At 38.6% G+C, this 25,565-nt stretch overlaps 2 protein-coding genes across 2 annotated transcripts in view; both read left to right on the forward strand.

Moving 5' to 3' along the window:
* LOC134796197 (beta-glucuronidase) overlaps positions 1-11,057 on the forward strand; it is a 53,151-nt gene extending 42,094 nt beyond the window's left edge. Inside the window, exons 4-13 of the mRNA XM_063768221.1 lie at positions 2,419-2,585; positions 5,375-5,517; positions 5,639-5,832; positions 6,619-6,765; positions 7,301-7,473; positions 7,731-7,874; positions 8,122-8,206; positions 8,607-8,783; positions 9,063-9,201; positions 9,486-11,057. Of these exons, the coding sequence (XP_063624291.1) occupies positions 2,419-2,585; positions 5,375-5,517; positions 5,639-5,832; positions 6,619-6,765; positions 7,301-7,473; positions 7,731-7,874; positions 8,122-8,206; positions 8,607-8,783; positions 9,063-9,201; positions 9,486-9,667 (1,551 nt within the window). The 3' untranslated portion in view covers positions 9,668-11,057. The remainder of the gene's footprint in view (positions 1-2,418; positions 2,586-5,374; positions 5,518-5,638; positions 5,833-6,618; positions 6,766-7,300; positions 7,474-7,730; positions 7,875-8,121; positions 8,207-8,606; positions 8,784-9,062; positions 9,202-9,485) is intronic.
* Positions 11,058-13,319: 2,262 nt separating this feature from the next.
* Positions 13,320-16,036, forward strand: LOC134796582 (zinc finger HIT domain-containing protein 3). Its single transcript, XM_063768756.1, has 3 exons — positions 13,320-13,495; positions 13,756-13,901; positions 15,815-16,036. Exons 1-3 carry the CDS (start codon positions 13,434-13,436, stop codon positions 15,997-15,999), a joined length of 393 nt encoding a protein of 130 aa, XP_063624826.1. The 5' UTR covers positions 13,320-13,433; the 3' UTR covers positions 16,000-16,036.
* Positions 16,037-25,565: the final 9,529 nt, after the last annotated feature.

Here is a 25,565-nt window from a genome sequence, read left to right on the forward strand (position 1 = left end):
CATAAATAAAAAAGATAATTAATACGGTCGAAGAAGGTTTCATACTATTTATTACCTCAGGAGCTACTAACACATACAGGTTGCTCCAAAGTAAAAAATCGCAAATTTGTTAATTTCTTCGTAACCGCTACACCGATTGTTATGATACTATGTATACTGGTTCTAAATACCCTAATGCATATTGCATATGTACATTTCGGCTTTGTCCAATGGCTAGGGACACCCTGTATAACTTAAAAGGTACTTAACAATTAATTTTTATTTTGTTATTTTTTACGGGCTTATAAGCGGGTCAACTTTAGATAATCAGCAAAAAAAATTGTGGGTCAAAGTAACCCCATTCTCAATTGAACTTTGATCACGTTGTTTTTATTTATTTCTGAAAAAATTATAAGTCCTATTTTTTTTTTATTTGGCAGGCTGAAAGAAGAGAAAAAACCGATTATTATACAGGATGATCAATCCAAATGGGTCAGTATGGAGAAGTCCGAAACTATGAGAGATAGCGAAATCTGTTCTTAGGAACCATGGCGTCGATTTTAGATTTAATAATAATGACATTCAAACTTTTTTTTAATCTCATACATAACCGGGAATCGAACCTGGTCAATATTCTTTATGTAATCGCGTGTAGTATTTGTTTGTATAATTGATCCTGAAAGTATAAGGACCAACGGCTCGATTCGGAAATGAATTAGAGATTAACTAGAATATGATATAGTAAAGATAGGTGACGTTCCAAGGTAAAAGGTACCTTATGGCGGTTGGAGAATCATCAAAACCGGCCGACCAAACGGGTCGGCCGATTTTGATGATTCTTACATCAATCAATATGTCTTAATTGCTAGTCTTACTAAAGCGTCAGACATGTCAATAATAATTAAATAATATGTAAACTACGTGTATGTGAGGTGTGCAATAAAGAGTATTGTATTGTATTGTATTGTATTGTATTGTATTGTATTGTATTGTATTGTATTGTAATATGTTTGCGAGATTTCGTGCAAAAGGAAAAATTATTTTGTTTTTAATTTGCTTCTTTTCAAAATTAAACTACCTACTGAACAAAAACATACCTACGAGTAGTTATTTATTTATTTATTTATTTAATCTTTATTGCACAAAAGAAAAGCCTTATAGTACAAAAGGCGGACTTAATGCCATAAGGCATTCTCTACCAGTCAACCTTAAGGCTAAGCAGAGAGATTGTGAGCGGTGCTATAATTACAACAGCATAAACAATCAATAAATTACGAATAAGATATTAATTACCTATACAAATATACTATAATATATATGTACATATATATATATATATATATATTATATACCTATATATATATATATATATATAAATAACGACGAAACATATTATGAAACTAATAATACACTAAGATTTTTTCATTCTGCTAGCAAAGAAAGCACGTACGGATTTTTTGAAAGCGAACTTATTAGGCGCATTTTTAATGTTAAAAGGAAGTCCGTTCCAAAGATGCGCCACCTGCACAGTGAACGAATTCGACATGAACCCGGTTCGGTGAGGAGGGATGGACAGAGACATATTGCCAGAAGAGCGAAGTTGGCGGACGCGAGAAACGCCGTATAGTATTGAAGTTAAATAGGTTTCTGTTGCAATAAATACATTTAGTATGGAAATAGCCTTCATTAGTCAATTCAGTTGACACCATACAACATAGATAAGGACCAAGCTACATAGTTATAATTTACCACTAAAACGGCATACCTCATTAAACTTTACAACCGTAACGCTATCCTTATCGATTTAGTTCAGTACCTAAAGCATAGCATATAAAGCGTCTTGTAATACGGCCGAGTTGCCTATTTTAAGACATTTGAGCACATTGTCCTAAATACTATAATAAAGCCAAATATGTTGTGAACAGGTTTGTCGGTGGGATATATTAAGTTTAACGCTATGTGACTTCCATTCCATGCCTTTTTATGACTCATATAATATTAAAGGATCATATTATTTCTTCGTATCGTATTATATAAATTTGATTGGGTATTTTTCAACTACCAGAAGGAATCTGATCACATAGCTAAAACTGTCCTATTATGAAACAAAATAAGGCATATCAGACATACTTATATTTATGTTTTACATTTAAGGAAAATGCCAATTGGCTATGTTAATGCACGGCCAATTCATATCGTGACATAAATATTCCACATTTTGTTATGAAATTTATGAAGCATAAATGGGGCATTATCTATGAAAAGGGACTATTGTCGATGGCGCTTACGCCGCACAGCGTTGCGCGGCATTGTATTTATATCGGAGCATCCTTAATAATGGCGTAAGCGCCATCGACAATAAGGTCCCTTTTTATAGATAACGTCACAAATGTCGTTCTCGGTATAATTATATACTTACGGATTGATGTTCTTTTTCAGTGGATAAACGGCATCTCGCTTGCATACCACGAGATCGGGCACTTACCTTTTGAAGTGGAGATCACAGACTACGTTCGGTACAACGGTAGCAACCTCCTCACCGTGGTGGTGGACAACACGCTGTTGAATGACACTGTCCCGCAGGGCGCCATCACTGAAGTACAGACGTGAGTCATATTCCCTAATGCCTATATATAATATGTAGATGGACGGTACACTTGGTGATATGCGAGTTAGGACACATACCCTTTGAAGGGGAAATCATGGCCCACGTTGGGCACAACTGTAGCTACCTCCTCACCTTGGTGGTGAACAACAAGCTGCTGAATGACACTGTCCCGCAGGGCGCCATAACTGATAGTCTGTTCGAGAAACGGAAAACGGTGAAAAATAGAGATAATACGCCTAAAAATACGTGTGATACCATATTTGATTCGTAATGATGTCTAGAAAAATGTATTCGAAGCGTGTATTAGCACACAAAAAATTACAAAAGTTATTAACAAATAAGTAGATTTTTCTTATTTCCCAAATATCTCAAAAAGTATTAATATTTAAGAAACCAAAATTAATATTATAAAAGAGGAGGATATTTCCAATCAAACATTCCATACTTCCAGAACTATATCTCCATTATTTATACTTTTTATTCAACGCTTAACACATCCCTCCGCGCCTCATTTCCGGGAAACGCGCGCGGCATGAAAAAGCGATTACGTAACATTAAATATAATTTTAAAGGTATTAAATATTCATTAAAAAATTTAAAAAAAATATGGTGTATTTACAACATGTCAACAAATGTAATAATTGTAGAAATTTATCTTGAAGTAATTTTTTCAACAAGTTAGGCAATTGTTAATGAACAAAATAACTATTGTAAAATTTCCTCACTTTCTAAAGCCTTTCTCATATACATGCTTAATAAGATCACGTTATAAAAGTTCTGGAAAAATGAATAGTTTGGTTATAATATTGTTTTATATTTTACAATTTTACCTTGATTTTTCGTTTTTCGTCAATTTTCTATGTTATTCTAAAACGTATTTTAAGCAAAGCAACTTTAATAAAACTTTTATAATGTGATCTTATTAAGCATGTATATGAGAAGGGCTCTAGAAAGCATCAAAATTTTACAATAGTTATTTATACATTTTTTTTTTCGTTTTCAATAAAGAAGGATGTTCGAGAAAATTTTGTTGATTAACAATTGCATAACTTATTGAAAAAATAACTTTAAGACAAATTTATACAAGTAGCACATTTGCTAACATGTTTTAAATCTTACACCGTATTTTTTTTAATTTTTTTAAATAATATTTAATATCTATAAAATTATATTTAATGTTACGTAATCGTTTTTTCATGCCGCGCGCGATTCTCGAAAATGAGGCGCGGAGCGTTGTGTTCAGCGTTGAATAAAAAGTATAAATAATGGAGATACAGTTCTTCATGTATGGAATGTTTGATTGGAAATATCCTCCTCTTTTATAATATTAATTTTGGTTTCTTAAATATTAATACTTTTTGAGATTTTAGGGAAATAAAAAATATCTACTTTTTTCCCCCTTTTTTTGTTTATAACTTTTGATATTTTTGGTGTGCTAATACACGCTATGAATACATTTTTCTAGACATCATTACGAATCTAATGAGGTATCACACGTATTTTTAGGAGTATTATCTCTATTTTTCACCGTTTTCCGTTTCTCGAACAGACTATGAAGTAAAGACGCGAGTCATATTCTATAATAGATGGACGGTACACTTGGTCATATGCGAATTAGGATACTTACCTTTTGAAGTACGTTCGGTACAACGGTAGCAACCTCCTCACCGTGGTGGTGGACAACACGCTGCTGAATGACAGTTTCGCAGGGCGTCATCACAGAAGTACAAGACGTGAAGTCATATTCTCGCATAGATAGATCAGGGTTCCCAATTTTTTAATGCTACTCTCTTTACTCCCTTCAATGTAATTTTTTTTGCGACTCCATGGTAAATGAAGATAACCTGCGCGTAGCTCTAGAATATAGATAGTGTCCGTGATGTAAGAATATCGGTTCCCGACACCCCTCAGGGTTGCAGCGCACAGTTTGGAAACCTCTAAGATAGACGGTACACACGGACAAATCGTACGAGATAGGACACTTACCCTCTGATAAGTACCAGCTGGTTTTGTACCAGCTACCAGCAACCTGCTCATCGACGTGGTGGACAGCATGCACTTAAATAACCAATTTAACTCCCGCAGGGCGCCATCACTGAAATACAAACGTACAATACGGAACCCTAAAAATCATACTTATGTTTTATATTTTACAGCAGATAGACGGTCACGGTACCATACATGACCTCTGACGACGTTACCTATACTCCTTATGCGCTTATTATCTTAAGATGATTCCTAATTCAAATGCAGATTACAATGGCCTTGGCATACAAACTGATAATTCAGACTCGGCAAACAATGTCAAATCACTCACTTTAACTTTTCATTGTTAACGAAAGTGTTTGACATTGTTAATACATACATACTATGGTTGATTTCAATTTCAAATGCAGATAACTACAATAGACTTAACCTTCAAACAGATGTTTTCGTTTAGCTAAATACCTCAAAAACTTTCTATTGTATAGCGAAAATTTTACATTGTCACCCGACCTGTGCCTAAAGAGTTAAGTAATATGTGCTTTCCTAAATGGTTATTTAGGTATCTTCAAAGCGTTGTCGGTAGCTGCAGTATATTTCATAAGAACTGGCGTGAATGTCGACAAATCTCGCGCCAATGTGGTTGCATATTTATATCTAAATGGCAAAGGTCCATAATTCCATATCCTAATAATAAAGATCGCCTTCTTACCTACTGCCTATCCTGTGCCATATTTCTGTTTTGTACAATAAAGAGTGTATACATACATTCTCATACATTATATCATTTAATTTGGTATCCAGAAACCAGACGTTCCGGCTCAAGCAGTCATACACGTTCGACTTCTTCAACTACGCCGGCATCCACCGCTCTGTGTTCTTATACAGCACGCCGCAGGCCTACATCGATGACGTCATCGTCAACACCGACATACAGGGGCTTACTGGTATTTATAGTATTATTATTTACTTTAAGTTTATAATATTTTATAATCGGCTTCCCGCTTTTGGTACCTATTTTGTATCATGAAGACCTGTGTTGCTAAGCAATTTCTTTCTTCTTTTCAGGTTTCGTGGTGTACAATATCACGTTCAAAGGCTCCGATGCAAGTAATATAATATGTCTCGTCCAACTGTTGGACAAGAACGACACGCAAGTAGTAGCAGCGCAGGACTGCGCTGGCCTGCTGGAGGTCGGCAACGCCAACTTCTGGTGGCCTTACTTGATGGATCCTAATCCTGGATACTTGTACACTATGAAGGTACGATTTTCACTTAATATATTTATGACAAAGAACATTATAACTCAGTCTACTGAAGGTAGAGAACGCAAACTTCTCGTTGCCGTACTTGATAAATCCTAACCCTAGTTATAAACTATGAAGATCATAGAAGGTAGGATCGTATAGAAGTGGTATACGCGTGCCTCCGTGAGGGACAAAACTGAAAACATACGCAAATGCGACACTGTGATTGGTCGAATTCATTTGTTGCCCACCAACCCACCATCCACCATAATCCATACTATAAAAACGGTGGGGAACAAATAAAATGTGAGACTGTGACAAGGACAAACAATAATAGCTCTTTCGCTGCTGCTCCTACTGAAAGATACATAAGACTATCATGTCATGTTGGGTCACTTCTCCCCACCCTCATGCCAGATCCAGTTTTAATACTAGATTCATGATGAAGATACGTTTTTCGTGTCAAACTTACATCGAATTATTATGACTTGCCTAAGGAGTCATAGTAGGTATACTTTTGGCCAACAGATCTTGTCAGTAGAAAAAGGCGGCAAATTTGAAAAATGTAGGCGCGAAGGGATATTGTCCCATAGAAAATTTGAATTTCGCGCCTTTTTTACTGACATTATTTGCTTGACCATCTATATTTGGATTGTAAGTGCCCTGCTATCCTTATAGCACCATTACGTTTATGACATTGACCAACAGAATTCGACCCATTTGTACATTCGAATGGATATTTTAGTATCTAAATGAGGACATTTCCTGTTGGCTTATAGAAGTATAAAATATTTATTTCAGGCCACATTGATAGGGCCCCGAGGCGAAGTAGTGGACACCTACTACCAGAAGATTGGCATCAGGACCGTGACGTGGACCAACACCAGTGTGTTCATCAACGACAAGCCCTTGTATCTACGAGGCTTCGGAATGCATGAGGATTCTGATGTAAGTACCTAAGTTTCACCCCACAAGTTACTAATAATATTAGAAATCACGTGAAAGTTAGCATACCTAGATACTTATGTTTGAAATTGAATGATAGTCCATCAGGCAAAAGGGACTTAAAGAAATCTGGATGAAATTCGGCACATATCAAGCAAATCTTGTCAGTAAAAAAAGGCGCGAAATTCAAATTTTCTATGGGACGATATCCCTTCGCGCCTACATTTTTCAAATTTGCCGCCTTTTTCTACTGACAAGATCTGCTTGACCAAGTATAGCTATAAACTGGATTAGCTTTATAAGACGCTCTTTATCCCAGGCATATTAGGGGATGAAATGCGTAGAAGTAGTAGACTTCAAGGAATTAATTTGCGCGCAGAGGCTTGTACTAACCAAAGCCTTCGTGTACCTGGTTGTTTCTGAAGTTCAAGGTACAGTGCAAGACATTTCCTTCGATGGATGTTCTACATACTACATTTCTTTAAAGCTGCTCTTGTAAATCATGATCATCTGTAATCAAATTATTTCTATTTTTTAGCTTCGAGGGAAAGGCTGGGATCCAGTACTGTGGGTGAAGAACTTCAACCTCATCCGATGGGTGGGCGCCAACGCATTCCGCACCTCACACTACCCGTATGCTGAGGAAATCTACCAGCTCGCCGACGAGCAGGGCATTATGATCATCGATGAGTGCCCTAGCGTGGACACCAAGTAAATATGGACTTCTGTCTTCCGTGTTCTTAATTATTGAATATCGTATTTAGTGTTGTATGTTTGATGAGCTGGTTCCATTTTAAGATTAACAAACTGTTATCGCAGTGTTACAATGCGTACATAGTTCCTGATCAGATCTGTCTTTGTCTATTTCCAAATAAACAAAGTGTTTGAAGTAGTTTGAAACACGGGATTGGCAATAATGTTTTGTAAAACATTAGTTGGGCGCTAAAAGAGGCGATCTATGATTACAGTTACTTCACGGACTCGCTGCTCGCCAAGCACAAACAGTCACTGAAGGAACTGATCCACCGTGACAAGAACCATCCCAGCGTGATCATGTGGTCCATCTCCAACGAGCCGAGATCGCAGATGAAGGGCGCCGATTATTACTTCGGGTTGGTACGCTTGTTTGTCCTATTCTGATTATTAATTTCGTTCCGATTCCAACCTTACTCCGTAGTACGAGTATACATTTAAAAATGTTCGCTCTCGGGGAAAGGTAAACCTAGTTTAAGAATTTGCATAGGCTCATAATTTTCATTCCAGAGTAAAGTTAATAAACCTCTCTGGAATTAGGGTGTGCACAAATGTCCTATCACTGTGATGATGAAGTACATACAATATATATTTAATCTTTTTCAGAGAGGTCGTGAGACACGTGAAATCCATGGATCTTTCGAGGCCAGTCACCATTGCTATTGCACAGAGTTACATATACGATAAATCTGTGAGTATTTTCAATTATGTTGTTTTAAGGTTTCATTGTTCTGATTTTTGCTTTATTAATACTCGTATATGTAGAATATTAATTCCAAAAGAAATAACACGTACATAGGATCATTGGCATCTATTCTCTGCCAGTGTTACAAAAAATAGCACTGTGTGCTGCAAAGGCCGATTGAACTTCATCATAATCATGACACCAAAAGAGACCATGGTAAAAAGGTAAAAACTACCTACTTAAGTAAGTTTGAAACGGTCGATTACGCACCGCTGCGCTGCGGAGCGCGGCCGTGATAAAATGGCTTTAGTATTTATAACAATTGGTCCAGAAACTGACTAATCTCTATTCAATGTAATCAGCTGTTTGGTGCTACTGTTATGCATCACGAGTATTTTATTTGCAGGCGCAATACCTCGACGTGATAAGCTTCAATCGATACAACGCGTGGTACCACGACCCGGGGACATTGCAGATCATCACTGGCAATGTCGTCGAAGAAGCCACCGCTTGGCACCGCAAGCATAACAAGCCCGTGCTTATGTCCGAGTACGGGGCTGACTCCCTCGCTGGATTACACTTCGTGAGTGCCGATTATTGGGACACTGGTTGACCTTAATCTTAATTAGATAGATAACCTGCGAGTCTGGTTCTCAGGCAAAAATCGAAACTTCACGGTAGTCGCCTTCTGCGCTCATATGTTTACTTAATGGTGTTCTTTCCGAGGCTGCCAAATGATTACTGTATTCTCCTTCTATGCCACCCCGGCACGAGCTTTAGCCGTATTTTGCTTTTGGGTTTTACATGCACCATTTGATTTGATCGATCATTGATTGAATAAATACACTTTTACTAATTGCAGTTACCGGAATACATCTGGTCAGAAGAGTACCAAGTGGGAGTGATGTCGGAGCACTTCAAGGCTTTTGACCAGCTGCGTCAAGCAGGTTTCTTCGTAGGAGAGTTTATTTGGAATTTCGCAGACTTCAAGACTGCACAGAGTGAGACATTTTTACTGATTCGGTCACTATTGTTTATACACCTTAATACATTTTAACTGGTGTTATTTTACTCCTTACGGGCGCTTCAGGTAGGTGTGACTTCCATCTTTCATGTCTAAATTTAAACACTTAAAGGCAGTCAGAGTCTCAGTTACGTTGGCTGCACGTGCACAGCAGTCACGCGAGCCACCTTTATAATATTTTCCAGGATGACTTAGCTTTATAATGATGTATAGCGTACAGGTTAACCCTTAGATTGTACTCATACGTCTGTCTTTTGCCAGCATATACCCGCGTCGGCGGTAACTGCAAGGGCATCTTCACACGTGCCCGGCAACCCAAGATGTCCGCGCACCACCTGCGCAGGCGCTACCACGCGCTCGCCGCCGCCGACGACGGCGCGCCGACGCTGCCGCAGCCCTACTACATCAGCGACCTCACAAAGGCGAGGCATGACGAGCTCTAGGAGCCGTCACGTTCAAACCACTCTAGCACAACTTGTCATGAGATAGATAGCTATAACGTGTGTCGGATACTTTAAGCTCCAAACGCCGTGCGAAGTGCCATACGAGGCATTAGAAGCAGGCATCTCGTAGATCAGAATACTGGCGACGATTTTGCCTCTCCGCTTTCAATTCGCGACCTTGGCAAGAAGGCCAGAAAACAACTGTTGCGAGAAAAGCAATGAAAAAATTTATTCATCTTTATTAGTGAGAGCTGTGAGTTATAATTAATGGTTGCTGCCTCGTGTGATACGCCACGACAGTAAATTTTTCCTTTCTAAACTTTTTAAAGTAAACCAAGATATTTTTTAGACTCTGTTACATACTTGTAGAAGAAAGAAGTCAGTAGCAATACCATCAGTTTTGACATTGACATATTCACTCACGTCTAAGTAACTTACTTTCTATGCGTCTCGCTCGTACTCGCATATTAGTGCAAGCGAGATGTATAGAAAGTAAATTACGTAGACGCGAGCTAATAATGTCAATGTCAAAACTGGTGGTAGCCGTACAGATGGCCAGTTGTGTTAACTGGTTGCAGTAAGTACTGCAATGAATAATCAAGAGGTGTAGTTACTTCATGTAACGCCTCATATTGTTTTTAGAGAGGTGTGGGTGTGTAAGTACCATTCCAGTAACCGAGTGGGAGGACCCTTTAAAAAAATAGTTGGATTTATAAACTGTTCATAATTTATTAACCTACCTAATCGGTGCCGGCACCTTATAAACTATTAACATCCTTTCTATCCGACTAGAACGATATTTAATGTAAGAAATAATTTAAAAAAATCTGTTAGCTTAGATTACTTTTCACATAAGACTTTTTTTATTAAACCAAATAAAAAATGTCTATAACTTTTATAAGAGCAAGGCTTAACCTTTTCGACCCCGTGTCAAACTCAAAAGCTGACACGCGGGCGCCACGTCACCGAAGTGTCATAAACTGAAATTGAACTTTATGCATATGCTCGTAGGTCTATGTTGCACTGTGGTCTGTGGCCGATTAATCGGTCTTTGGTGTTGAGCCTGCGGTGCGGATATATCGATCATTGGCGTCCAAAAGGTTAATGAAGTACACTCAGCATTTTTGCCATTTAAATCTTACCAAAATAATAATTTTAAGTAGATAGTTAAAGCAATTATTAGCTTAAGTATTAAGTACACTAAATAAATAGAAAACCTCACAAATGTTAGATAGGCATGTTTTTTTTAATGTAATTATTCATATTCTCATGTGCATTAAATGGCCGTGTACAAAGCGTACATCGGCAGACCTTATTAGAAAAGGCATAAGGTCAACCGATGTCCATCAGTTAACAGTGTGTGTGATGGTACCTATGTCACTTGCAGTAAGTCACCTCACATAGCGACCTTTTCTCTGGGCAACTACTTATTGGCTATTGTGCGAATTGCGTGGTGGATAAACTAATTCAAATCAGATGCAGGTAGCTAATAAGCTAATAAGCTAATACATACTCTTGAACTAATTACGTAGTTGAGTTAACTATGTAAGCATTTCCTACCAATCGTCTAAGTTCGAATGATTTGACAGTCTTTGTCAGAAGTTGAAATAGTAAAGTTCACGTCACATCATTCACATATCAGAGTCACATCATCGGTAGCTAGGTATTCCTCCACCACGCGTTAAAAATCGTTGCATGTTGTAGGCAATCGCAGTTATTCTAAGAGTAGGTACATTGTTTTTATGTGTATCGTGAGAACTTGAATGATCATTGTGTTACTATTACTCATAAAATATTGTTGATAAGTGAAAACATTAATGTGTTCATTTTATACATATAACCATTTAACGTTGTAAATATACAGATAAGTATATAGTTAAATTGCACATTCAGAAACAGTAGCCTTACCACGAGTTTGTTACTGGTATGCCAGTACTAAGCGAGATGCATAGAAAGTGAGCTACGCACACGCTAGCGAATATGTCAGTGTCAGGTCAGTGAGAAGCTCGTGGTAGCCGTAAAAGTCCACTTCGATTAAAGACAGGTATTTTCTGTATTTTATTAAGTGCCACGAATTTAATATTTTTCAGAATTGTTATTTAAAGTAATTTCCAATTAGAGTTAATACATATATGCATTTGTGCAAGACTTACTTTATAAATTAATTACTAAGTTAAAAATACTAATTAAAATGTATACTTAAATTGAAAGGTTTGAAATACTTTATACCTACTCTTCATAGGTACCTTTCAATTAGTATTTTAAAGTTAGTTTACCAATAATGTTACATTATTGCCACTCAACAAGTTTTAATAAGAGAGGTACCGACAGGTACCTACCTTAATAAAGTACAAAAATATATTTTGAGTATTTATTATCATTTGGACCCTTATTTATCTCTACTAAAATGGAAATATTTTGAAATGAAAAATCATTTGACCCTTAAACGGAGAGCAAGCCCGGGAAAATGGTTCTAGATTTCGAGAGCAACACGATTTTAGTACCTACCCGGCATGTTTTTCAATGTCCGTATCCGACTGAATAATTCGGTCAAAGTGCCGAATACTTATTCGGTTCAATGGGACGTGCTCTGAAGAATTGTTCGACATGATTCCAACGGGCAACGGCTGCTTTCCATCACCGCACCGCTCGCCGTCGGCAGGGTGTTCAATGGTTCATCCTCACACCCTAGAAGCTAAAATGTCGCATTTCCTCCCGCGGACGCACCGGCTGTAGAATACTTAAGCTCCCTGCCGAGATATTCTCGAGGGGCTACAGCAGCGGTCGGCAACCCGCGGCCCGCGAACCTCTCACTTGCGGCCCGGGAGCCTCCCTGGCTACTTTGTATGTAATATTGACAAATGACAATGTCTGATAAAGTCACAAATATTAACAAAATGCGGCCCGCGTCCACTTCGTTAACTGCTATTTGGCCCGTGGCTGCTAAAAGGTTGCCGACCGCTGGGCTACAGTATGGGGGTCTTTAAAAAAGATGCGAGTTGCAGGCGTCCCGTCCATAGGCTACGGTGACTGTACCATTTACCATTAGGCGGGCCGTATGCTTGTTTGCCACCAACGTGGTATTAAACAAATCTTTTTTATTATGTTTGTCTTGTTGCAACACTACAATGTACCTAAGCTCCTCCAGAACTTTTCAGGTAGGTAGTTAAGTAGAACATTATTCGGCCCATCTCTTTTTAAAAGCTAAAACAATTGTAAAATGTAGGCGCGAAGGTTGAACCTTCGTCGTAGTAATTTTGCATTTCGCGCTTTTTATGTACAAACAAACTTATCCCTTTCTTTTGGGTGTTACTACCAGCGTAATACAAAGACAGTATGATTCTCTGCGTCTGATTTGAAATGAGACGGCCCGGCCCTGGGCTAAACTATAATATATTTGAAACACACCCAGCTTGTCATTAGAAAACGGCGCGAAATTCAAATAATCTATGGGAAGTCAACTCTTCGCGCCTACATTTTTAAATTTGCCGCCTTTGACTACTGACAAGGTTTCTGTGCCAGAGTATGTATATAAACTTCTTGGATGTAATTAAGGAGACGCAGTTAAACATATAGCTCAAACAACTTTGGTAAATAACATGTGCTCTTGACATTTGATGACATTGACAGATGTATGTTTACTAGACTCCATGCGTATATTGCGTATCGAATTTAAAATCTTTTTGTTTTACTTTATTTACTGCAACTGCAAATAAATGTAACTGAATTACATTTAGTGCCTATTTCTTAAAGGTTTGGTTTCAGAATGAGTTGTATACAATGCGGAGAACAATCGAAATACAAATGTCCAAAATGCAGACAACCTTAGTAAGTTTCTGGATTATATTCAAGTATAAATTAAATCTATACATAGTACGTCTGACCTTTTCCTTTTACGCCACTCTTATAATAATCATAAACCGTTTTTTATATAGTAATACCTATATCCTGGGGGTAATTGTTAAGCAAATTTCTAGTTACTTACCTATTATCAGTAGTCAAGTTTTTCATGTCTCTTTTTTATGTGCAATGAAGAATTAGTTATCTAATTGATTATGTATTATGTTATGTTATTTTGATTGTTATAGCTGCTCAGTAGTATGCTGTCAAAAACATAAGGAAACTCCTTGTGAAGCGCCACCGAAACCTAATGCTACAGAATCAGAAGTGGTTAAAAAAGAATACGAGTTTCCTACTGAAGATACTGTGCCTCAAGAAAAGTTGAAATTATTAGGTAACACTTTGTCAATATATTTTTTTGGGTTTGAAAACCTTTGTTTATAGTTGCCATGTAAAAACAGTGCCAATTTTTTTAGATAAACTACGAGGGGCGTTCAAAATATTCTCGGTATTGATATCTTACAACCTCTTCTTAAATTTCTTTCGTTACTGGCCGCTAAGGTTTATTCATTGACATTAAAAAAAAATATAATTGGAACCGAGATGTTCTTTTGTTTTTCTGCAATTGCTGAACAAACATGAACATCATGTGCGAATTGACCATGTTAACTAAATTAGAACATCAATGCGTCATAAGATTCTCGACAAAACAGGGTAAAAATCAAAAAACCATAAAAGAGGAAATGGATTGTGTTTACCGTGAGTCTGCTCCTTCTTTATCTACCATTCAAAAGTGGTCAAGCGAATTTAAACGTGGAAGGGAGAGTATTGAAGATGACCCTAGACCTGGTCGGCCTGTAGTAGCTACTTCACAAGAAAATATTGATAAAGTGGAAAAACTTATATTGGAAGATGGTCGAGTGAAGGTAAAATCTATAGCTCAAGTAACCAATCTTTCTATTGGTATCGTACATGATATTATCCATGACCATCTTAATATGTCAAAAGTAAGTGCAAGATGGGTTCCGCGAATGCTGACTCGGCTTCAAAAAGACATGCGTGTAGCGTGTTGTTCCGATGTTATTGACCTGTGCGGTGAAAATCCTAATGAGGTGCTGCAAAGAATAGTTACTGGAGATGAAACCTGGGTTCATCATTATGACCCAGAGAGTAAACAAGAGTCCATGCAGTGGCACATTAAGGGTTCAGCTCATACCAAAAAGTTCAAGGTCGTCCCTTCAGCTGGCAAGGTCATGGCCACGATATTTTGGGATTGTAAAGGAATATTACTAATCGATTATAAAGAAAAAGGTGTAAATATCACACGACAGTACTACGCTAACATTCTACGTCAATTAAAGGATGCAATCAAAGAAAAGAGGCGAGGAAAGTTAACCAAAGGTGTTCTGCTTCTGTGTGACAACGCCCCCGTCCATACTGCTCATATTGCCAAGGCAGCTATTGTTGAATGTGGGTTTGAAACTGTTACTCACCCACCGTATAGTCCGGACTTAGCCCCCAGCGACTTCTTTTTGTTCCCCAATCTTAAAAAGGATCTGCGTGGATTTTTTTTTCTGACGATGAAGCATTGAAGGCTGCAGTGGAGGAGCATTTTTACACCAAAGATAAAAAATATTTTTATGTGGGATGAAAAAAAATAATTGATCGATCTTTTAAGGGGATTAACATAGGGGGGGAGTATATTGAAAAATAAAAATATCAAACTTTTCGTACTTGTTTGTTTTCATTCTCATACCGAGAATATTTTGAACACCCCTCGTATTTAAATACATTCTATCATGGCAGGCCTAAAATGGCATAATGCTATAATCCATAAAGACATGCTCATAATAATATAAGCACTACAAAACCTTGGTTTCATCGACTGGACCAATGCAGGCAGTAAGTTAAAAGAAAAAAAAAACCGGCCAAGTGCGAGTCGAACTCGCAAATGAAGGGTTCCGTACCATTATCTATAAAAACGGTCACCCATCCAAGTACTGACCCCGCCCGACGTTGCTTAACTTCGGTCAAAAATCACGTTTGTTGTATGGGAGCCCCACTTAAATCTTTATTTTATTCTGTTTTTAGTATTTGTTGTTATAGCGGCAACAGAAATACATCATCTGTGAAAATTTCAACTGTCTAGGTTCGTGAGATACAGCCTGGTGACAGACAGACGGACGGACGGACAGCGGAGTCTTTGTAATAGGGTCCCGTTTTACCCTTTGGGTACGGAACCCTAATAGTTAAAAATCACTTTTGCATATAACAAAATAGTCTAATTATGTATTATCTTAATTTCAGAGGAATCAGCAGATTTAAAGCAGTGCTTAGCAAATCCACATGTGCGGGAACTACTGAAGGTTTTAGATAGCTCACCACACCCTGATGCATTGTTTCAAGAATACATGCAAGAACCCATCTTTACAGAATTTGTTGATGCATGCTTAAAAGTTGTACAACCCCCTGAAGAGGATGACCAAATATGACATTTACAACATGTTTTGTTTTAAATTGCAATTTAGGTATCAAAAAATGTGGAGACAAATGTGACGTTCCACGGCAAAAGGTACCTTATGGCGGCTGGCGCTTACGTCGCATAGCGCCGCAATAATATTGGAGCAGTGTTAATAATAAAGTAAGCGCCAACCGCCATAAGGTACCTTTACCCGTGGGACATCACAAATACTTGAGAAACTCATCTCTTTCTCATAGTCTTTCTTAAACTATCACCATAAATAATAATAAAAAAACGAAATTTTTCAAAGGTTTTCGTATTTCTCAAAATGAACCATTCTAATACACCAAGGGACCAAATTACACAAGACCCTAAACTACCTAATTCAATTAGACTAATTGTGTCAACACCATTTTGTAGTGACTGTAACAACACAATATTTTACATTTTATTGACTGAAACAACAACAAAACAACACAAAAAGTGCCTTTACATTACCCTATCACTCCACCGTGTGAGGTGTATTTCATGAACCATGAACTGTGTGAGGTGTGTTTCTATTGCTGCAATAGCTTCCTGAGGCCCAACCACAAGATAAATAGACAGTTGGATTGTTTTGTAACCAAACAAAACAAAATTTGAACTCAATAAGAAATGGTTTAAATTTCATGGAAACAATTATTTAGTGCTTTAAGGGTATTAGGAGAAAAATAATTAATATTAAATCAAACTATTTATAGAAGAAAAAATATTATTATAAAGGCATGGATGTAAGTAAAGGTCATTTTGTATAAAGGTACCTATTGAAATTTCCACTGCAAACATAGAAGGTAGGATCGTATAGAAGTGGTATACGCGTGCCTCCGTGAGGGACAAAACATACGCAAATGCGACACTGTGATTGGTCGAATTTATTTGTTGCCCACCATTCTCCATACCAATCCATACTAATAAAAAGGTGGGGAACATCAAAAAGTGAGACTGTGACAAGGACAAGCAATAATACCGCTTTCTCTGCTACTCCTACTGAAATATACATAAGACTATCCCGTTCTGTCAGTTACCCCCACCACTCATGCCAGATCCAGGTATATCCTAGATTCATGGCTGCAAATGCTTGCCCAGTTTTATAACTGTGCGCACGCTCACACTGCAGTGCTTTCGACACTTTTAATTCAAATGAAATCATACTTACGTAAATAATCTTCCATAAAAATCTGGACACTCGATCACTAAATAACGAAAAATAATGAGAAAAACACCGTTTTTGAAAACTTTTGAATTGACGTTGATGATGGTTTGACGTATTGAAAAGTCAAATGACGTTGACTCTTGACAGGTATAGGCCTCATACGCACGAGCGGTATTTTAACGCGCGTTAAAAAAAGAGCCAGAGTAGTATAGGAAAAGAGCTCTAACCCTGGCCGCACACGTTATGAATTTTCATTCGGTTTCCGTACGGAATGACAGGTGGGAACGGGACGTGGCTCTACAAATGCATAGCGCTGTCTCGCTTGCACATGTCATTCCCTAAGGAGAATTTCGAACGTCTCGCTGAATTCGATTTAACGACCAACGCTTAAAGTCGCGAATCCAACAACACTTGATAAAAAGCGCCACCGCCATCGATTGTGTCTTTGGTTATATCCTCCAACGCTTTTTAACGCGCGTTCTAAGGCCCCAGTACACAATGGGCCATTGCCGGCCACTCCAAGGGACGCAGCCATGCGGTAGAATGAGATAGCAATATCACTTGCTCCCTCTAACGCATAAACGCGTCCCTTGGAATGGCCGGCGATGGCCCATTGTGTACTGGGGCCTTTAGGACGCTAGTTAGAACGACTGAAATACACCTAGGCCTACCTGCCTATAGTGCCTATAGGAAAAGTAGTAACACACTATCGCACCGCACCGCGACCTTGGTGCGTCGCACCCATAAGTGAGAGCGAGAAAGTCTCTTTCTCGCTCTCATTTATGGGTGCGACGCACCAAGGTCGCGGCACAGTATAATAAATAGTACTAACGTACAGTATGGACACTCCCTGCCTCCCGTTGAAAGTGCCGCCCACCCGCTCTCGGTTACCTCACAGTTACCGGCTGGCAAGGACGCGACGACGCGGTGCGCAGAACGGAGGCCACGTAAAATATTCAAATATTAAACAAATATTTACAAAACCTATCAGATCACACTGAAAACAACAAAATATCTATATGAACAAAAAATCATGTTTTAGGGGGGAACCCTAGCACGTCTTATCTCACTCACACAAGCAAGGTACGCGTTCACCTACACGACCCATATAACCATTCCAGTCGCAGAATCACAAAGTGGTAACTAAATGTCAGATGTGTCGTAACAGAGTCCACACAATGTGTCTAGAATTGTTTCGAAACAAAGTGTCGTCGCCGTGTCTACACTTTTCCGTAACAAGGTGTCGACACATTTGTGTGCACTTTGCGTGCGGTTTGCGACTAAATCTGACAGCAAATTTGTGACAGCAAATGTCAATATAAAATACCTCTTGAAAACCAAGGTTTGTCAAACTACTATTAGTGTCTCGTGTGCTCGTAATTCTAGTAAGTCATCATGGTCAATGCAAATGATAATAATCGACCGAAACCATATAAACACCCAACACCCGTCAACCTTTTACAGAAAAGTTTTAAAAGAAATTCAATAAGCTACTTAGGTCAGGCAACGAATGCTCCAAAAGTTGTAGAGGGAAATGCTCGGAACACAATTTTTGACTCCGTAACTCGGTTTGACAAGTTAGGAGGTGAACATATCAAAAGTCCCCGGCCGTAGCCCTTGAGCGGGGGGGAGAGAGGGGGCTTTGAAGGTCCCATTTTCCCGTTTTTCGATTATATCTCGGAAACTATGCATCTCAGCGACATGGCCACTTATACAAAATGAAAGTTAATTTAATTTGTTACAAGTTTATTCAGTCAATTTTTTCGATATGTTGAATAGTTTTTGAGATATCCGCTCTTGAAAGTTTATTTAGGGCTCTCAATTTTATCTTGATATATCTATATCAGTGAAGGTGCTAGGCCGTGTTTGGTATCGTTTTCGTATAAATCTGGGGTGCTGAATCCATTTAAGATATCACATTGACACCATTCCACAAAATAAAAATAAATCTTTTTAGGGTTCCGTACCTCAAAAGGAAAAAACGGAACCCTTATAGGATCACTCGTGCGTCTGTATGTATGTCCGTCTGAATACACAAAATAGTTCTTTACCTATAGATGACAGGAAAACCTATTAGAAATGTGCAGTCAAGCGCGAGTCGGACTTAATGTACGGAACCCTTAAATACGCGAGTCCGACTCGCACTTGGCCGGTTTTTTTGAAACTCTTCTTGACGCTTAACCGCTGAACCGATTTCGTTGAAATTTGGTATAGAAATAGTTTGCGTCCCGGAACAGGACATAGGATAGATCTTATAACCAAAATCATCTTTTGAAGGTGTGAAAAGTGGCGTGGAAATTTGTACGGGAAATCAATAACCGCTGAACCGATTTATATGAAATTTGGGATGGTCTACATCTTTGATTTAGTTAAAAATGATGAAAAAACATGACTTCAAACCTAAACTTAAACAGTATTAACTTCAAGAAGTCAATTCTGAATTCCCCCCTACACCTCATTTCACACCTTTAAAGGATGATTTTTGAGATAACTTATTATATCCTGTCTCGGGACTCAAAATATATGTGTACCAAATTTAAATTAAAACTGTTCAGCAGTTTAAGCGTGAAGAGGAGTTTAAAAGAAAGTATTTTAATAAGTTTATATGTTTTTACTTCGGAATGGTGTCAATGTGATACCTTAACTAAATTTGGTACTGCGAATTTATACGAAAACGATACCAAACATGGCCTCGTAGCTTTACTGTTGTAGAAGTCAAAATAAAATTGAGAGCCCTAAATTCTTATTACTTGGCCAAACTTGTGTAGAAGGAAAAGGTAAAATAAAAGTCTTCGGCAGGAATATAAGACACAAATATATTTTTTTTTTGCGTTACTATTTCATTCATCAAATATAAACATACCTTGATTGTACTATTCTAGTGAGATACTCATAGATAAACAAAAACATTTACTTAAAAAATTACAAGGTCGAAATGTCACGGAACTTGTGAGAGTAATATGTGAAAAATATAAACTTTTATGACAAAAAAAATCTGGACACAATTTAAGAATCACCCAATTGCGTCGAGGAATCATCTGTATTTTTGCTTGTTTCATTACCTCCTCGCTTCTTTTTTGTCCTTTGTATTCTGTAGCAATTTGTTAGATCTGAAAATAAAGATAACTTGCGTCGTCACGGATGTCGATTTATTGGTTTTAGGGAGTGCAGAATTCGAAAACGATGATCATTTTATAATCCAAGATGGCGGCTACGTATTTTGTCATAAAAGTGGAATCCAAAATAGTCACCATTTTCGAAATCTGCGCCCCCTAAAACCTATAAAATGACATCCATGACGACTTTTATGACATAGTGCATGGCCGCCATCTTGGAATCCAAAATAGTCATCATTTTCGAAATCTGCGCCCCCTAAAACCTATAAAACGATATCCATGACGACTTTTATGACATAGTGCATTGCCGCCATTTTTAAATTGAAAATGTTATCAATTTCGAAATCTGCGCCCCCCAAAACCTATAAAACGACACCCATGACGACTTTTATGACATAGTGCATGGCCGCCATTTTGGATTCCAAAATGGTCATCATTTTCGAAATCTGCGCCCCCTAAAACCTATAAAACGACACCCATGACGACTTTTATGACATAGTGCATGGCCGCCATTTTGGAATCCAAAATGGTCATTATTTTCGAAATCGGCACTCCCTAAAACCTATATATCGACACCCATCTCGACTTTTATGACAAAGTGTTTTGCTACCATCTGCATGCAAGACATTTCTATTATTTTTACGTACAAAAATGGCCCCCTGTCAACTTTCAATCGAGATTTAATCGATAATTTATTCGATTAATATTCAGATTAATTCAATTTCAATCTATGTTAAAAATTTGAGAATTAACTTTTTTTATTCCATTAATTAGTCGAATAAACAGTTAATCGATTAATGCCCATCTCTGACCACGGCATTTTTACACTTTGAGAATATCTGAAAACAAATCAACACAAGGAGCCATTTTGCAAATCCAGTAACATACCAGTAACTTTATTATTACTTTTGACAGCGCGTGTCATGTGTCAACACAGAGTCGACACAAAGTCGAAACATTGCAACTACTTTGTGACTGCAATATTTCTCAGCCTTAAACCATATTTATACATCATAATTAACAAGTTTCGTAGTATGTAAAGCGTTATTTCTGTTATTTAAGTATAGTATACGCATCGAAGTACTAAAAATGCTTCAAATAATATAGTTATGAACACAGGCACTGAGAAGTAAACAATTTCATTTCCGGCTAAACTAAAACAATGTGGTGGCGCGTTGATTATATTACACTTAGTTTATCAAATCACTCGAGCAGTTTAATTCCCCATAATAATTTAAGTCATATTGTAATATAAATGCAAACAATATATAATTACGTCTTGTAATCCGTTTTAGAGATGGCGTATTAATGTCACTTATTTTTATTTAAGTATTTTTCCATCTGACAGTTTCCATTTGACAGGAACAAAATGAACGAATGAACGAATGATTTTGGCATAAAGTAGTCGCAAACCCGAAACAATGTGTGCACACGGCGACCACACTTTATGTCACTTTGTGTCATGTGTCGACCCTTCCCCATTTCTGGTAACTGTGTCGACACGGCGACGACTCTGCGACTGGAATTGTGACCGAAACAGACGGTGTCGACACAAGATGTGTCAACACCGCGTCGTAACGGCGACTGGAAATGGTTGTATGGGGAGCTTAGACTGTGTGCGTAGGAACGAGTTTGTTTCATAAGCCCCCTCCTCACTCGTGCGCGAATCGCGGCGCGAAGCCGCGATTCACGCGCATAGTCTGGAGGGGGCTATACATTTGATCGCCAGTGTCCGAGGTGTGGCGATAGTGTGTTAAGGCGGTGTGGATCGACCAGTTTAACCTTTTCGACGTGTCAAATCAAGGCCCCAACGCTGTCTGTTCTCTTTGAAGGCGCAGAAACTAGTATCATTTCTCTCTACTTGCTCTTTTAAAAATGCCGTTTGTCAAAAAAGGACAACCATACTGTTGACCAGATGGACTTCAAATCCAGGTGTCCCCTTTTTAGGTAGACCAGGTTGTGTATGTGTGCGTAAAAACGTATATGTGTGCTCTTTTAGGGATGTCAAAAGTCGATTTGAATCATGTTATATATCGATAAACGCTACACATCGGAACGAAATAGCAATTAATTGAAGCTTCAATATCTTCGTTAAACATAAACATAATTAAAATGCTAATGGATATAATATAATAAAATAAAATAATTCAATTATTGCGGAACACCTATTTTAGTAGGTATTTATGTATTTTAATTAAATATCTGTACTTTCCCTTGGTTCCCTGCTGGGGCGTGACTATAAAATTGTGATTTGATAACCACAATAAAGAATAAAAAAGCGTTATTGTTCATTTTAAGGCCCCAGTACACAATGGGCCATTGCCGGCCACTCCAAGGGACGCGGCCATGCGGTAGAATGAGATAGCAATACCACTTGCTCCCTCTAACGCATAAATGCGTCCCTTGGAATGGCCGGCGATGGCCCATTGTGTACTGGGGCCTTTAGGTATCGTTAAACCTTTGAAGTAAAATTAAAATTGTAAGAAATGTCGATAGTTTATCGATATGACTTTATCGACATGGCTACAGCAAGGTGGGCCACATTGTTAATCGTACACTGAACAAAAGTGGTCCCACTGACAGCTCGCTTGGAAGGTATCTCTGTATATTATAAATCTATGTGTCAAATACAAAAGCTGTCACTCGGACTGAAATTGAACTTTATGCATATGCACTATGTTGCTCTGTGGTCTGTGGCGTTGAACCTGCGGTGCGGATATATCGGTCATTGGCGTCCAAAAGGTTAAATATTGCTCACGGAGCATGGGAGCATGCACATGTTGAGTAACTTGAACGTGTACCTGCGCAAGTTAACCATGCATGCGTTCAGCAGGACTATATGGTAAATAAATGATTAATTTTTCGCTCGCAATACATACTTCCTTTGTTTTGTATATACAAAAAAGTATCGCTCCGCTGAGCTGTTTCCACTAGAACGCTAGAGCTGTTTCCACTAGAGCAGCGCTGAATGAGAATAGGTAAATGAAGTATTTCTATTGGTTCAGGATAAACACATCGCTCGCTACGCATCCTCACAATCTCTGGTAGAAACGCAGCTTTACGATGCGTACACGAGTCACATCGTATATCAAGACTCATAGCTTTAAAACACGACGGTCGTGACTTTGAACGCAAAATACGCAATAGGCTTGAGTCGGTGCTGAGCTAAGAACTATTAAGAATGAAATCCCATCAAGGACCGAAAGGAACTAAATCTTTTTGCACGCTCTTAATCGGTCTTTAGGTCCTTTAGTTCAGTGGGATTCGAGAGCGCTTGACTGAGTGAAACGTAAAATGGACGGAACGAAACGGTTGTCAATGTCGCTGGCACGAGTGTGAACGAGATGAAAGAACGACGTGACACTCCTAAGCCCGTAAAATATGAAGGAACATCAAATATATTTCGACATATTTGATATTTTTTAATTATGTTAAGGTGTTTTAATGTTTAAGAGCGCTATTACATTTCGGCGTTGAGCGAGTTTAGGTATTTTACGCGCAGCGGCAGGCCGTGCGAGCTCAGTATGCCGATCCCTTCTACCACACTCGCACTACAATGATGGATTAAACATTCTTGATCCTTCGCGAAGCATATTGAAATCAACCATAACAACACTAACTGTGCTTAACTTTTAAAGTCCTAAAACTGTTATTTGGTAAGTACGAAAATACTAAATGCAGTGCAAATGTAAGTGTGCAGTGTTCATAAATTAATTTTTCATCTATTTTTGACGATTTTTGACCCCCCCCCCCCCCACCCCTCAAATCATCCAAAAATTATGTCGATGTCCAGACCCCCCCCCCCTCCTTCCATTTGAAACGACGTAATTTATGAATAGCCCCATACTCGTACTTATGAAGGTATAAGTATTACTCGAAATAAATTATAGGTACTCGCTTATTTACATGTTTCGTCATAGCATTTGGTACCTATAGGTTGTAAAGTTTGTATCAACGAGGGTTTAAAAACGAACTAGTATTGAGGATCTGATGATAATGATGATGATTAAGGTGATCACGGATACCAATCAACCATCTTAACATGATTAGGCTCGTTTGATTCGTCTCAACAAGATCTTTGACACTGAAGATACACAGGGTCTGATGATGGAGCTGGAAGGTGGCCACGGGTACCAGTCTATCATGTAACTAAACCACTTCGTGTTTGGGCTCGTTTGATTCGTCTCCAAGATCTTTGACACTGAAGATACACAGGGTCTGATGATGGAGCTGGAAAGTGGCCACGGGTATCAATCTATCGTGTAACTAAACAACTTCGTGTTTGGGCTCGTTTGATTCGTCTCAACAAGATCTTTGACACAAGACAGTACTCAGGGTCTGATGATGGAGCTGGAAGGTGGTCACCATTACCAATCAACCATGCAACTAAACCACATCGTGTTTAGGCTCGTTTGATTCGTCTCAACAAGATCTTTGACACTAGGTGATACACCAAACACGAAGCCCAAACACGATGCCCAAACACGAAGCCCAAACACGTAGCCCAAACACGAAGTGGTTCAGTTACGTGATAGACTGGTACCCGTCGCCACCTTCGAGCTCCATCATCAGACCCTGAGTAGTATCTTGTGTCAAAGATCTTGTTGCGACGAATCAAACGAGCCCAAACACGAAGTGGTTCAGTTACATGGTAGACTGGTACCCGTGGCCACAGTCCAGCTCCATCATCAAACTCTGAGTACTAACTTTTGTCAAAGATCTTGTTGCGACGAATCGAACGAGCCCAAGCACGAAGTGGTTTAGTTGCATGGTTGATTGATACCGGTGACCACTTTCCGGCTCCATCATCAGACCCTGAGTACTATCTTGTGTCAAAGATCTTGTTGAGACGAATCAAACGAGCCCAAACACGAAGTGGTTTAGTTGCATGGTTGATTGGTACCGGTGACCACATTCCGGCTCCATCATTAGACCTTGAGTACTATCTTGTGCCAAAGATCTTGTTGAGACGAATCAAACGAGCCCAAACACGAAGTGGTTTAGTTGCATGGTTGATTGGTACCGGTGACCACCTTCCGGCTCCATCATCAGACCCTGAGTACTATTTTGTGTCAAAGATCTTGTTGAGATGAATAAAACGAGCCTAAATACGAAGTGGTTTAGTTGCATGGTTGATTGGTACCGGTGACCACCTTCCGGCTCCATCATCAGACCCTGAGTACTATCTTGTGTCAAAGATCTTGTTGAGATGAATCAAACGAGCCCAAACACGAAGTGGTTTAGTTGCATGGTTGATTGGTACCGGTGACCACCTTCCGGCTCCATCAT

The sequence above is a fragment of the Cydia splendana genome, chromosome 13 (assembly GCF_910591565.1).
Source record: "Cydia splendana chromosome 13, ilCydSple1.2, whole genome shotgun sequence".
NCBI lineage: Eukaryota > Metazoa > Arthropoda > Insecta > Lepidoptera > Tortricidae > Cydia > Cydia splendana.